The sequence below is a fragment of the Clinocottus analis genome, unplaced genomic scaffold (genome assembly GCF_023055335.1).
Source record: "Clinocottus analis isolate CAN_PGR_092001 unplaced genomic scaffold, fCliAna1.0.p SCAF_18, whole genome shotgun sequence".
NCBI classification, from domain to species: domain Eukaryota; kingdom Metazoa; phylum Chordata; class Actinopteri; order Perciformes; family Cottidae; genus Clinocottus; species Clinocottus analis.
In genome coordinates, this window is record NW_027175909.1 from 10728662 (window position 1) to 10743384 (window position 14723).

The window sequence follows — 14723 nt, forward strand, 5'->3', positions numbered from 1 at the left end:
CATCGTCGATAAAGTATTTCTAAGTTGTGCCGCGTAGCATTTAGCTCAAAGCTGTACAGCCTCACACACTTGTTCGCTGTTAGTCGAGAGGAGAATTCAATTAAATAGTTGGTTGCAATAGTTGGCTCTAATGGTAGCTTCTTAATTGAAACTCTGCTCTAACTGGTGTTTTCCTGTCTTAAGGTCGCAGAGGTTTAGGGCAAATTGACCCACCGAAAACTCCTGCTGTGCCTTCGCCAAGCCTCTCTCGTGAGTAACCCTCTCGTCCTGGAGCTCTCCGTGCCCCTTTGCAAAACCTCCTATTAACAATACTAACTATACAAATCACGTCTACTAAACTAACTGTAACTTGATGTTTTCCAGCAAGACCCTGATCTAATCATTCTTCTTTTGACTAACACGGAAACCTCTCAATCTCTTTCTTTCCTTTCCGTCTCTGAAGGATGAGCGCTCAGTAAGTGCAGAAAGTAATGCGTTTTTCCTTCACTGTCATAAATCCAGAATGTTGTCGTGAAGTTAAAGTCCTCTATCAGACACCGCTCTTCCTCCCCCTCCTCCTCCCCCTCCTCTGCAGCTCCCGAAGCCCCCGACAAGCCCACAGTCTCCACGGCGACGGAGACATCGGCGTACGTGACGTGGATTCCTCGCGGTAACCGCGGCTTCCCCATCCAGTCGTTTCGGGTGGAGTACAAGAAGGTGAAGAAGGCCGGAGAAGACTGGGTGACGGCAGTGGAAAACATCCCCCCATCGCGGCTCTCTGTGGAGATCACTGGTCTGGAGAAAGGTCGGCCATCCCATCGCACTGTGTCGTTGTTGTTCACAGCAGTTAATTCTGACTTGGTCGGGTCGGGTTGGGGGGGGGGGGGAGAAGGAGGATGTCGTATCAGATAATTACAAAGATGATGTCTTGCATAATTGCATTCCCACGGCCTGTAAATTCATCAGCATAATGACTGTCGTTACAGTCGTTTCAGTAATTGCTGCCGTCAATCAAGAGCACGGCCAAATCGCACAAAAGAAAAACACAGAGCGATGTCGAGACAAACATCATTAGTCAACACAATATTGAGCTTCATCGTAGGCTGCTTGTTTCCCCCCAAGGGACAGATTAGTAACGCTGATCCCTCTCCCTGTAGGTACGTCCTACAAGTTTCGTGTCGTGGCGGTGAATGTAATCGGTTCCAGTCCTCCCAGTGCCCCATCGAAGGCGTACACAGTGGTCGGCGGGAGAACCCATGAGCGCCCTGTCGATGGACCCTACATCACCTACAACGAAGCCATCAACGAGACGACCGTCATCCTCAAATGGACGGTGAGTGACAAAAAATATGTTTTCATTAATTGGTGTTAAAATAACTTTTTTTTTGCAGTGCAATGTATTTCCAGTTCATTGTGATGGCAACATGATTTTTTCTTCTTCTCCCTCTCAACAGTACACTCCCGTAAACAACACTCCCATCTACGGTTTCTACATCTACTACCGGCCAACAGACAGCGATAATGACAGTGACTACAAGAAGGATGTGGTGGAGGGAGACAGATACTGGCATTCAATCACTGATCTCCAGCCTGAGACCGCCTACGACATCAAGATGCAGAGCTTCAACGAGAAGGGAGAGAGTGAATTTGGCAACGTGGTGATCCTCGAAACGAAAGGTGAGGTCATTATTATGTTGGCTGCCGTTATGTTTTTTTGGGTCATTGCGTCCGTTTCGAAGCTGTTCTCATGCGTGTGATATCTCAGGCACACTTAGATGGAAATTCTGAATAAGTGGCACAAACAAACCTTACTAAACACATTTTTGGCCAAAACTCAAGAATTGATAATCAAATTACGACATTTTCCCACCAATATCAATATACAAAATGATGTATTGTTTAGTTTACTTCAGGATGATGTGGATGTATCAAAGTGTTTCCTTTTTTACGTGTCTGAGCTTTCTTTTCTTTTCTTTTTTTTTCTTAAACAGATTTTCAACTTTTTGTTTCCTCAGCTCGTCCCAATCACCACCGGCCGATTCCATCAGAGACCCCGGACCACGATTTGGGACACCCTAGCGGACTCGTGCCTCGACCCGGTGACCTCCCATACCTCATAGTTGGCATTGTCCTGGGGGCCTTCGTCTTCATCATTGTCGCCTTCATCCCCTTCTGCCTTTGGCGGGCTTGGGCCAAGCAGAGTGAGCGCTCCTCACAGTTCCCCTTTGCAGTCGCTAAAGTTTTTGCCTCGACGTCTGTCTAATTTTTGTTTTGTGCTTTCAGAGCAAATGGCCGACTTGTGTTTTCCTGCCGTGGTCGCCCCCGTGTCCTCGTGCCAGTACACCATGGTTCCCCTCCAGGGACTTGCCCTGGTTGGCCACTGCCCGCTCGACGGCCGCATGACGGCGCCACATGGCGTCTACCCTGCGAATGGAGAATACACTCCGAACGGCAAACCTCACTACCCCACACACTGCCTGCCTGGGCTGCAGCAGGTAAACACGACCAAAATAGTTAAATTTAGGTTGTTATAGTTTTTTTTTTCTTTTTTCCAATCTACATTTATAAATGCTTCACTCAGTGTCCCAGAAATAAATAGACCTAGTAAAGTTCAAAACCATGGATATAGTATAGAGCCTCTACTTCTAAACATCACTAGCTCAAAGGCCACATTGAAACAGCTGATGAGCATTTTTGAATGAACGGATCGTTGTAATATAAATAAAAAATTTGTGTAAAATATCAAGGCCAATAGCATGAAGAGAGTTTCTATCTGCTGCGCATAGTGAGAGACACGAGATGTGACGTGGACAAGAACATGTGGTCAAATGCTAAAGATTGTGTAGATTAGAACAAGACTGGGTTTTTCCCCCTTCTGTGCCTTTAAAAAAAAATTAAAAAAAAAAAGTTTACTGTATTAGTATATTTAAAAAAATACTAATTAGGAACCAAAGGCCGTCTGTTTTGTTGATCACCGGCAGCACTTTGTACTGTCAGTTTTTACTGCAGGAATTCATGTGTAAATTGTAATAAGCTGTCCATGTACTGCTTTTGACATATGATATATCATCCTGTGCTCTGCAGGAGGAGGTGGACTGTGATCTGGAGTGTGACACGTTGTTGCCACAGACAATGTCCAATGGACATCTGCCCGTTTACCACTACTCCAGGTAGGTTTACACATCATACCACTCGCATGTACCGTGTGGACTGGAGGGACACTAGCAAATAATTTGTAAACAAAAAACACTTGAGGTACACAATTATGTAAAGAGTGACTGAATATTCGTATTTAAAGACTTTGTTGATGCGTTCAGGCACAGTGTTGAGAGGCACACCCAGGTTTTGGCGGCGCCATCGTATTTCTGCAAAATAGAGTTGAAGCTGTTTGAAAATGTCACCATTGTTCATGAGTTGCAGCCCTAATAGAAACGTGTCATTCTTAGTGGTCCAGATCATCACGAACATAGTTGCTGTCTTCCCGATGACTCCACTCTTCAGCTCCTCGACTCCTCCCATCAGCACCACGGTTCACAGGAACTGGGAGGTGACGGCAACTTCTGTGTTGGAGATGAAGCAGAGGACGGCTTCACTTACAGTATGTGTGCATTCTTTTGTTTGACTGAAGGTTAATGGTTCATTTGGAACGTAGCTTCTTGGATGTGATAATCCCGCAGTGCATCCAAATATGTTGGTATCAGTGCTGAATGTGAAAGGTTTGACATTATAACCTTTGTTGAACACAACTAGCTCTGCCTTTTTCTCACAAGCTGTCTTTCCCTCCTTCTCTCCGCAGAGCCGGCATCCTTTCCTCTTCTCTCTCTCGAAGACGAAGGTATTTTCACAACATCGTCTTCTGCAGCCACGACGCCACAATCCCAGGACATAACGATACAGGAAGTGAACATTCTGCCAAACGAGGCGTCGCCTGTGGACGAAGGGACAGCCAACACAACAGATGCATAAGAGACTGTTCAACAAACAGAAGAAAACAAGAGAAAATATTTATTTTTGTATCAGATATTTATATATTTATGCTTTTGTACATACTGATTATACTGTATATTAGGTTATTTTCACATTGAAAACAATATTTGCTGAGCTGTCTGCATTTCCTGGGAAGAAAAATAAATACGAGACGTTATTCCTTGTGTGAAGAAGACCAGTCAGGGGATTCCTCTCAGTTCAGCACTTCATGTCTAGACCTTCCTCACTCCTCGTGTCATTCCTCACAGATATCCTCCATCATAAATGTTTGGACCTTAGTCACTTAGCTTTATGTACAACAAAAAAGGGACCATTCAAACCAGTCTGATGCTGTAGTTATAAGGTGCTTCGTTGCTATTTAGTTCTGTTGCTTTATCACATTTTCAAAATACAAACCACCTGCCATTTTGTATAGCAATAACAAATGTATTATGCATTGTTCATTAACAAAATATTAACAAGTGTATGCAACATAAATCATTCTGTTTCTGTAGTGTACAAGAGATTATATATTGTATAGTTATTTATTTTTTTGATTTTGTTATTTTTTTAAATCACTGAATGGGAGAGATTCTGGAAAAACTATCTTAAACTCAGTCATTGATAAGCTGAACTTTATACTGCAACCACTTCTGTGTTTACTCATTTGCTGGTTACCAAATGACTGCCAGGTGAGGGTGCTGTGACAGGTGTGTCAGTATTACTCCTCCCTCACAGGTTGGTGCATTAAGTATTAGTCTTTGCCAGAGACATCTGCAATCAAAATGAAGGAGATCCTGAATCTACACTCCCTTTATCAGTGTAGCCGTTCTGTGGTTGCACATGCTGGAGCACTATTGCATGTAAATAAAAGCTTATAAAATGAATTTTATAGTGCCTCTTTTTCATCTTTGGACATTCATGTGTGGTAACTACATTTGATTATAATCAATTTGAGAAGGTAACAATATATCACCATATTTTTCAGTGCAGTCAAAACAAATGTTGCTGTGTAATTTCTTTTTACAGATGTGGAAACTCTTTTAAATCCACTTGTGTTGGAGTTAAGTGACCACTAATCTTTGTTTCACCTGCTGGTGGATTAAAACGAAAAGCTACAAAAAACAATTTGACTGACTTAGAGTGCCATCTAGTGGAGAAAGATACGCACACACAATTAGTTGGCAGCAGATGCAAATGTCATTATAAACTTTATTAAATCAATTTTGTATTTACAAATACATACATATTCTAACAATTCTGATATGAAACACTGGTATTTACAAAATAGCTCTTGGGAAAAAAAACTGATTCTGTACAATACGACCTGATATAAATTAGTAAATTACATTGGTAGAGTAACTGCAGGTTTCTGCACAAAACATTGAATTCAAGCTCAAAACAATTTAGTTTTACTACCAAACAGTTGGTTTGACCAACAAAGAGCTTTAAAGAAACATTTTCATGTCCCCTTCAATTTAAAAGATTTAGGAAATATTACAAATTATAACGGTGACATACGAGTGCCAGAAGGAAAGAAATCTGAGATTGAAACTGTGAACATGTAAACAATCGGACAGACATGGTGTCATTTTACCAAGAAACCGTCATCGGGTGCTTCACCACCGCTTTTATATCAAGTTCATCAAAATGCAGCAGGACCTCTCCTCACACGGCCGAGCTGCCGTCATGGCCCAGAATGTGGCTGATGTTGTGGGCGGGACGGTTGGGCTGCTTGCCAGAGTCGGCGGCCGAGGTGTTGGAGAGAGACAGCAGGGGAGACATTGGCATGGCCGAACCATCAGTGGGCATGCCGGTGGCGATCTCGGGGAACAGGGAGGTGAGGCTGAAGTTGGATATGTGGGGGGTGATTCCAGATGAGTTGGCAATGGGCATAGGGGGCATATCTGGAAGCAACGGGAAGCTGGCCTGGCCAAACCCCACCGGGCGAGGTGGGGAAAGGATGGAGCCGAAGCGGTTATTAAGAGGAGGAGCGCTGCCTTTGTCGGCACTTGGGCTGGTAAACATTTGGTTGGGAAAGTACTGGAGGGTGACATCGCTGGGAAGGCTGGGGTGAGCAGCTGGGGAATAAGAAGGGTAGAAGGAGGGTAAAGTGTTTTGGGGCTCCACGGGCAAAAGGGAAGGTGTACGGGAGGAGTTGGGCTGGCTGACTGGAGGGATGAAAGTAGAGTTAGCATTGATGGGAGGTGGAGGATTCATCCCTCCCTCTGGAATGAAGGGGAAACCAAAGTTTTGCGCTAAGTGTTGGTCAGGAACCAGGTTGTTGTCGCTAGGAATCTGAGCAGTATCTGCCATAAAGCGGACAATGGTGCTGCGTCGTGCCTCTCCTCCTGACTGTGGTCTGCTCAGCAGCACCCCTCCGCCTGACGGCAGGTGGCCCTCAGGCTCAAAGGGGTTGCTCTGTCTCAGAGCACCTGGTCGAGGCCGGTCACCAGGCCTCAGCTTGGTGGGCTGAGTGTCTCGGGGGTTGTGACGAGCATGCTGGCTCACAGCAGCGGGCGCTCTGGATGGGGCCGAGGAGCGGCCGGGCTCAGAGCTGCCGTGTGGGGTTAGAGGGTGGGAGAGACCTGTGCGTACACCTGGGCCTCCATGCATATTACTGCTGACCTGAGAAATATGGCCCTTGTTGCCCTCTCCAAGCCGCATAGCTGGTGCCTTCTGTGTCTGGGGCACACTGGGGTTGGAGGCCTTGGCCTGTAGGTCTCCTGAGGAGCTTCCAGGCAGACAGCCGTACTCCATGCTGACCGGGGGACAGCACTGCACGGCTCGCTGGTGGTTGCTCTGCTCGGGCAGGTGGGGTGAAAGAAGGCTTTGCATGAAACTCTGGTGACAACCTTCCTGCTCCCGGGAGAGGCCAACTTGTACTCCCTGTGAGCCGGGGTGAGCTGCACTGTAGCGGTTACGGCCGTCTGGTGGAAGGCTAACACCCATCCTGAACCCGCCTTGCTGCTGCCCCTGTTGGCCCCTCTGGGAGGACGGCACCGACTTCGGGACCATGTCGCTCCCACGAGACACCTGAGCTTCAAAGCCACCGAGTTGATGCACTCCTCCTCCCATAGTCTTAAATGGCGGACACTCCGAGACCCGCTGAACATCAGCAGATCCAGGATGGTCAGAGGGCAAGCGATTCTGTGGGTTATGTGCAATTGCAATGCCAGCCTTCCCTCGTGATGTGTCAAGATAACCGCGGAGGTCTGGCTGCTCCTGTGTGGCACCGCGGCCAGGCTGAAGGTGGAGACCCATGCGCTGTTGCTGTTCACCACTGGTGGAGCTTTTACCAATGAGCGCCTCCGCAGAGTAGCTGGAAACGCGGTGACGTTCCTGCCGTGACGGGGCGCAGGCCAGGTCCGACGACCGGGACACAGGATTGCTGGGAGGAGGGATGAGCTGTGTGCTCATCATCCTCTGCATAGCGTTATGGTCTTGACCAGGCTGAGGGAGAGGAATAGTTCAAACGTTATGTTCCTGTCAGCTCAAACACATTTATATATAAACATGTAACATCATATTCTAACTGGCAAGATATAAATAATTGTGTTTCACAAATATCGCTGTCTTAACTGCGAATAAGGGGGAAGGGATGCCTTTTCACTGCGTGGCCCAGGAAAGCTCCTCGGAAAGCATTTAGTTTTTCTGTTTATTTTTTGCTGTGGCAGTTTAAATGTCTTTTTTTTGCTGCAACTAGGTCTTTGTAAAAATACTAGCATACTAGTTTTCTAACTCATTTGACTGCACTGACAGAAATGTCACACGTTAGGTTGTGATTATAAATCATGTCATCATAATTAAATACCCAAAGTAATTACAAATGGCCCTCACAAGTTCCTAGTGTTTAGATACATAAACACACATACAAAATAAAATCAAGCCCAATATTGCAATTAATTAATTAGGATTAATTAACAGTCGATGTCTGATGTGGTTTAAAGGGTGACAATTACTTGTGTATCAAATGTAGCAATTAATTTAATGTATCAAATAATTTAGCACTGACAACGTTAGTTGAAGAACAAGATACAGAGACAAGATAAACACCAAGTAACAGAAGGTGCCACTGTACTTCATTTTCCAGTTAAATACATTGTCATATCATCCTCCATCTACGAGACACCAACCTTGAGGTGATCCTGCTGGCCCAGGTGGCTGCTGTGGTGGGCCCTGGATCCCACTGCCTGGGCTTCACAACTCTTCTCCTGGTGCCTAAAGTGCTGCTGTTGCTGCTGCTGCTGCTGCTGTTGCTGTATCTGCTGCTGTAGATGCTGCTGGTGTCTGGAGTGGGAGCTCTGTTGCTGCTGTAGCTGCTGCTGCTGTTGGTGTTGTTGATGCTGGGTCTGTGGCTGCTGTTGATGTGTTTGCTGTTGGTGCTGTTGGGGATGAGCCTGTTGGTGTTGTGGTGGCTGTTGATGCTGCTGTGATTGTTGGTGAGACTGTTGTGGATGCTGCTGTGACTGCTGCGTGTGGGGTTGATGCTGCGTCTGTTGTTGTTGATGTGAGTGCTGCTGCTGAACTCCAGACTTCTCCAGGTGGTGCTGCTTCTGTTGCAGGCCAGAAGGTGAACCAGTCTGACTGCCTCTGACAAGCCCTCGCTTCTTCTGCACATGTTGCTGCTGTTGCTGCTGCTGCTGCTGTTGTTGTTGTTGTTGTTGTTGCTGCTGCTGCTGCTGCTGTTGTTGCTGCTGCTGCTGCTGCTGTTGCTGCTGCTGCTGCTGTTGTTGCTCTTGCTGCTGTTGAAGCGCCCTCTGGTGTAGCGAGTGGCGCTGTGCAGGGTCAGGCTGTGTCAGGTGGTGTTGCAAATGATACAGATGGTGCCTCTGTTGCTCTTGCTGCTGCTGTTTCATGTATGGGTTTCCTCCCAGGTGATGGCCTGGCTGGATTGCAGAATGCTGTGGATGACCCTGGGGCAGATGAAGCACACTTGGCTGGTTCTGCTCAAGGGGTCCTTGAGGAGGGCAGTGGCCATCTGTGGGCCGAACTACTGGGCTCATGAAAGAGTTTGTAGAGAAGAGGGAGCCTCCACTTTCTGAATTAATCCTGGTCATGACGGCTGAGGATGTGGGGGGCAGCTGTCCCACCATCATCTGGCTGTGGTCTGATGCTTTCAGGTCCATATGGCTAACAGTGGCAACTGATGGAGGGCAAGGCTTGGGCCGTTTTCCTGTGTTTAGCATCACCTCTTCCTGGGCCTGCCGTTTGGAGATGATCTTTACTTGTCGCTCACCGACACCAACTCCAGCATGAGCCCTCATTAATGCAGTCTTTAAGGGGGTGTACTCATTCAGTTGAGCTGCACCTGAGCAGGGGGAGAGGGTGTTGTTTTGGGGTTGGGATATGTGGGCTGAGCTCCCTACCGGTGAGGGTACTGAGCCCAGTTGGGCAGCCACACTGGGAGGGCCAGTGTATGGTTGCTGACTGGAGCTGGGCCTGATCAGGTTGTTGACGCTGAGGCTAGCCACAGTGCCGCTTTGTGACGAGCTCTGAGACTGGACCTGGGAGAGAGACTGGGAGTATGACATGTTTTGTGGATGTCTGCTTCCATTGGGCCCCTCCCCAGCCTGTCCTCTGACAGATACCTGTACAGTGGGTTTAACTGTTAATGTGTCAGTAGGTTTGGCCACTTTTGGCTGCTGTCCAGTTGAGCCCCTTTCTTTACTGTTCAACACCAATGGGGTTTTTGGGTGTTCCCATGTGGCTGCAGTGGGGTTTGTTGAAGCAGTGTTGCCAGAGCAGCTTCCACTCCGCCTTCCTGGACTGTCTTGTTCTAGCATGGCCAAGGCCAGCATTTCTGCCTGCTCAGATGTGAATGTAAATGTTCCAAAGGAGCCAGATGACGCACTTATAGTGTGACCCTGGGGAAGCATGGATGCCACAGAAAACCCTCTGCCTCCACCAGCCCCTGAAGACATAGGAGAATCTGTCTGTCTGCTTGATGTCATAGGGTGCTCTATAGTTTGATCGTCAAGGTTTGTGTACACCTGTTGAGACGTTGGGGCAAAATCCTTTCTAGAGGGAGTGCCAGAAGTTGCTACTATCAAGCCGTCTTTCTCTGCTGCTGTGGAGTGCCTCTCTACCTGAGAATCCCTATCTCTTCGAGGAGGCTGAGGTGGTTTGATTTCAACAGGGTGACAGGGTGATGGGTGGGGAATATTCACATTAATCTGTTGTGTTGGGGCTCTACTAGTAGTGACCCTTTTCCTAAACTCTGAGCTTGTTGTAGGGGCTGTAACAGAGCTGTGGGCTGCAGAAAATGTTGCTGCAGGTGATGAGAGCGCCATAGTTGTGGCCACCAAGGGTAAAGTAGTGGGCTGTGGCTGTGGTTTATTACAGGGCAGAGGATCTTGGGTATTAGAAACCAGGTGGGGACGACATACTGAAGTTGTTTGGGTAGACTGATTTAAAGATACTGGTGCAGTTGCTGGAATACTGTTGATGCAGACTGGAGTCAGGCCTGCAGTAGAAACAGTGGTGGGGGTGTACAGAGGCTCAGTGGCACCTTCAGAACTGACCACAAATTTGGTCTGTTTAGAAAGAGAAGTGGTGTCAGCTGACTTACTTTGTGTTGTGCTAGTTGCTGAACTAGTGGTTGGCTGTTTAACCTCAGAAACTAAGAGTTTGGTTAAAGCCGAGTTGTTGCCAGACACTATGGATGGTTTACTCTCAATGGCCATAGTTGCACTAACTGTTGGCTTGACCGATGTGGCATTGACAGTTGTAACTGCAGTTGCCACACCACTAGTGTTACTGAGCACATCAGACCGAGTTGCACTGATGGAGCTTTTGCTCTGTGGATGGGATTGCCTAAATACAGGTGACTCACTAGATGAACTACACACAATCATTATTTGAGTGTTTTGTGTAGAGGTGATATTCCCTACAGCTTCACTGCAATCTGTTGTTGGGACATCTGTGGTAGGGGGAATGTCTATGACTTTTACTGTTAAGGACTGTAAAACTTCAGATACTGAAACTTGAACAGTCTGACCTTCTGCAGCTACCATAGGCTTGGCTGAAACAGCAACGACAGGTGGCGTCTCACTGAGTCCTTTCTTTTTGGCTGGTTTAGTCCTTTTAGCTGTCGCCCTCTTTGTATTTAAAGTTGTGCGAAGCCTCTTTACTCGACTCTTCGAGACATTACCCAAGGACCCTAATTTGACTGGGTTGAAAGAAGGGATTTGTAGTTGCCGGGCGGGCAGAGCAAGTGTGGTTCCAGGGCCGGATGCCGGAGCAGGAAGCTGCTTCTGCTGAACTACTGATAATGGAGCCACTGGAAGCTGACCTTTAGTCTGGCTAGAAATGGCAAGTGGAAGGCCCTGAGAGATGCTCTGATTTAGACTGCTAAGTGCACCTAAACTGTTGAGGGCCACATTAGTAGTTGGTTCCTCAGTGGTGGTGGGCTGGACCAGTTGGAGTGTACTCTGGCCAGCATGGGAACTGGATTTGTCAGAGGTCTTCATGGGCTGCAAAGCAAACACCTGGCCATTCACAGTGATAGTCTGTGGGGCTGGAGGAACTGGTGGGGTAGAGGAGGCCTGTGTGGCCTGAAGGGGGTGGTTCACATGTGGCTGAACAGGGCGTGGGAGAATGTGCACCAGTTGCTTTCCCCCAACACTCTGTAAGGAAGTGGCAGATGTTGAACTACTGGTTGTGGATATTTGGGTGGACACAACAGGTACTGCAGTGGGCACAGCAGCAGGCACCATGCCAACCTGAGGATTCTGAGTGGAAGGAGCAACTTGATTGGGTGCCTGAATGATTACAATATGCTGACATGGTGGCTGATTTGTCATTTCCTCCCTTACAACTGACTGGGTTGGGCAAGAACTGGCCTGCTGCAGGATGACCACACTTGGGTTGTTAGTGTTCTGTTGGGCTGTTACACCTGAGGCTGTCCCTCCAGTTGGGTTGACCTGCAGCACCTGCATGGTCTGAAGGAGAGGCAGCACTGTGGCCTGTTGCTGGGGCAACAGGGCTGGCTGAGGTATGAGGGAGGTCGGATGATGGGGAACCAATGACGCTTGTTTAAGTACAGCAGACTGGGGCTGCGACGGCACTACGGCAGAGTGGGCAACCACAGCTGGCTGGGGTACTACGGCTGACTGGGAGAGAACAGCACACTGTGGTTGGGGGGCTAGAACAGGCTGTGGTGTTACCTGGTTCAGGATTGCTGGCCGTAGCTGGGATGGTCTCTGAAAGGGCTTCGCTTGAATGTGTGCTGTAATGGGTGCTTGCTGTACAGGCACATGTGGTTGCATCTGTATTTGAATGGGCTGTACGGAGGGTGTGTTGCCCATTGGACACATGGTCACCTGCTGCACAGTTTGGGTGGAGTTGATGACCTCTGGAGCGGGGAGACTTTGGCAGACTGGCTGGACTGTGTTTCCTGCCATCTGTAGCGTTGTCCAGGTCGTCTGTGTGCTGCCTGCCGCCCCAGCCCTAAGAAGGGCTTGGCTGTTGTGGATAGTAGTGTAACTTAAAGTCCTCATGGCAGCGTCCTGTGGAGCCCAAGAACAACCCTCCGAGGTTGCTGCTCTGGATGTGGCTATAGCCTGGGTGAGTGTGGTCAGATTGGACAAGGGCTGCACAGGGCTTTCAGTGGAGAGCTGTGATGCTGAAGTGGCTGCTATGGTGAGAGTCGGGACCGGGGCGACAGGCTGTGGTTGTTGGGAAAGGGTTGTGGTGGCTGCTGGGATCTGGAGGGTGATGTAAGACACAGAGGGTGGCAGAGTAGAGGCTGCAGCCGGTGTCTCGACCACACACTGCTCTATCATTCTCAGGCCTATTGTGGACTGGTTGGGTGTGGCAGTTGACCCAGGGAGAAGTGTAGGGGTGGAAGTAGAAGTATTAACTTGCAACAGGGCTCCATTAACTCTCAACCTGGCTCCGACCTCAGACGATGGCTGAATAATTAATGATTCAGAAGGCTGTTTTGTTGGGCTAGTCGCCTTTCCCGCTGGGCACTTTACTATGCCATTGGTGTAGACGACAATTCCTTTTGGGAGTTGGTGAGTGGGGGTCACCTTTGCCACCTTGGTGCAACGCTGTTTGCCCTTCCAGTGAATAGTGGGGTCTTCTAAAATGTTAATATCATGGGCTTTAAGGAGGTCGATGTACTGAGCACTCTCCCTCCTCAGCTCCTCCATCTGACGCCGCAGCCGACGGATCTCCTCAGCTGCACACAGATCAAGCACACATTATCAATCAAGTATATTTTCTCATACGTCAATAATTCTGAATGCACATACTAAACAGTCGCACTATCATAACCTCCGATTATGAATAAAACTATAAGCAAATCCAAGTGTGCACTGTTGTAAAAACAACAAGATGTTTACAATTATTCAACTTCACCTTGGACTTTATCTCCTCCTTCCAGAAGCAACGTATCATTTTGTTTCTTCAGTTCAGTGATGTAACGAAAGGCCTGATCCAAGATCATGTTTTTACTCTATAGATGAGGGGATATTAAATATAACACAGTTAACTGGCATGTGCAGACACATTTTGACCATAATATCATACTGATAACGCAAAACAGTGATGCCATATTGTCTCTTACCTGTTTAAGTGCTTTGGAACAGGGGAGTAGATTACCAATGCGGTTAATCCCAGTATTAATCTTCTCTTTTCTGTGTCGCTCAACTATATAGAAAAGAGACTATACTTTAATGTCCAGTTACTGTTGTTGTAATACCAACAAAAAAAATTTGTTGGTATTACATTTCAAACGTAGCAAAGAGGAAGAGCCCAGATATTTAACTGAACTGTCCACCCATCTACTGCAAACCACCAGTTAAAGAAACAATCTACTAAGCAGCAAAGTCTAATCAGAATCATAACAAGGATATAATATTTCACCTGCATTATGAGATTCTTTGTTTTTCTTCTTTCTGCAAAAAATATTTACATTAATATTCCAATCATGTAAATATTTATCCTCTACTAATATTTTGATTATAACAGCAATAGACAGCAGATATCTCAAATATCCTCACTTGGGTTTACGACCAGGTGTTTGAGTTTCAGTCATCTCTGGCATCCTGTCTGAACAGTTGCCTGTTTGATAAGGAACCAGTCAACACATTTAACAGTTGGACCTTAAATCCCTTCCGTGAAAGTCCTGCAATGAAAACATAAAACATCCAGACATAGTCTAAATAAGTATGATGACACCAGACTGTATCACACCAAATAAAATCATTCAGATGCATTAATCCAGCAGTAATGTTGTCGTAGATATAAGACATTGTTAAACTACACTGAGCTTCTCACAACTAGACGCTAACAAGTTGGTGTTAATTAACCTAGCTTTACAGCTAACCTAGACTAATGTACCTGCTATTACAGCTTGTTTCACGAATTGCATACAGTTGCAAATCCTGGTTTATCTTGTTGACAGCAAGCGAAAGTCGGATTACTGTCCCGTCACTAAACGTTAACCAGCAAGAAACTACCAACCTGAGCAATTACCTATTAAGCTATCTGTCTGTTAGCTAACAGGCTAATAGCTAGCTTACTATACCGTTACCGATATAATTATAAAGCGAATTACTGGCATATTTCTTCGCGTCTGTGCTGGTAAAAGGCTGCGAAATGCAGGTAGTTTCCACTAACCTCAAGCCTCAGCATTTTTGAGACTGTCTGTTGCTTGGAGTAGATTGAAGGCTAACTGTTGGCTAGCAAAGCATTAAACTCAACTCATTTCTCAAAACAATCTAGCTACACCTAACGTAGTGCAGAAAGGGGCGGGCCCCTGAGGAGCT

The 14723-nt window shown here is 47.0% G+C and overlaps 2 protein-coding genes across 5 annotated transcripts in view; one reads left to right on the forward strand and one right to left on the reverse strand.

Annotated features, from left to right (window-relative positions):
* boc (BOC cell adhesion associated, oncogene regulated) overlaps positions 1 to 4832 on the forward strand; it is a 45161-nt gene extending 40329 nt beyond the window's left edge. For 3 of the 4 annotated variants that reach the window (XM_068582262.1, XM_068582261.1, XM_068582259.1), the window contains exons 10-18: positions 184 to 249; positions 575 to 784; positions 1137 to 1312; positions 1434 to 1656; positions 1971 to 2180; positions 2263 to 2474; positions 3064 to 3149; positions 3426 to 3577; positions 3776 to 4832. In XM_068582262.1, the coding sequence (XP_068438363.1) occupies positions 184 to 249; positions 575 to 784; positions 1137 to 1312; positions 1434 to 1656; positions 1971 to 2180; positions 2263 to 2474; positions 3064 to 3149; positions 3426 to 3577; positions 3776 to 3945 (1505 nt within the window). In that variant the 3' untranslated portion in view covers positions 3946 to 4832. The remainder of the gene's footprint in view (positions 1 to 183; positions 250 to 574; positions 785 to 1136; positions 1313 to 1433; positions 1657 to 1970; positions 2181 to 2262; positions 2475 to 3063; positions 3150 to 3425; positions 3578 to 3775) is intronic. The other variant, XM_068582260.1, reaches the window with a different exon arrangement.
* Positions 4833 to 5209: 377 nt separating this feature from the next.
* LOC137788613 (basic helix-loop-helix domain-containing protein USF3) lies at positions 5210 to 14665 on the reverse strand. Its single transcript, XM_068581531.1, has 7 exons — positions 14575 to 14665; positions 13956 to 14080; positions 13819 to 13850; positions 13520 to 13602; positions 13312 to 13408; positions 8082 to 13132; positions 5210 to 7398 (listed from the first exon to the last, which is right to left on the reverse strand). Exons 2-7 carry the CDS (start codon positions 13997 to 13999, stop codon positions 5614 to 5616), a joined length of 7092 nt encoding a protein of 2363 aa, XP_068437632.1. The 5' UTR covers positions 14000 to 14080; positions 14575 to 14665; the 3' UTR covers positions 5210 to 5613.
* Between the last annotated feature and the right edge of the window lie 58 nt (positions 14666 to 14723).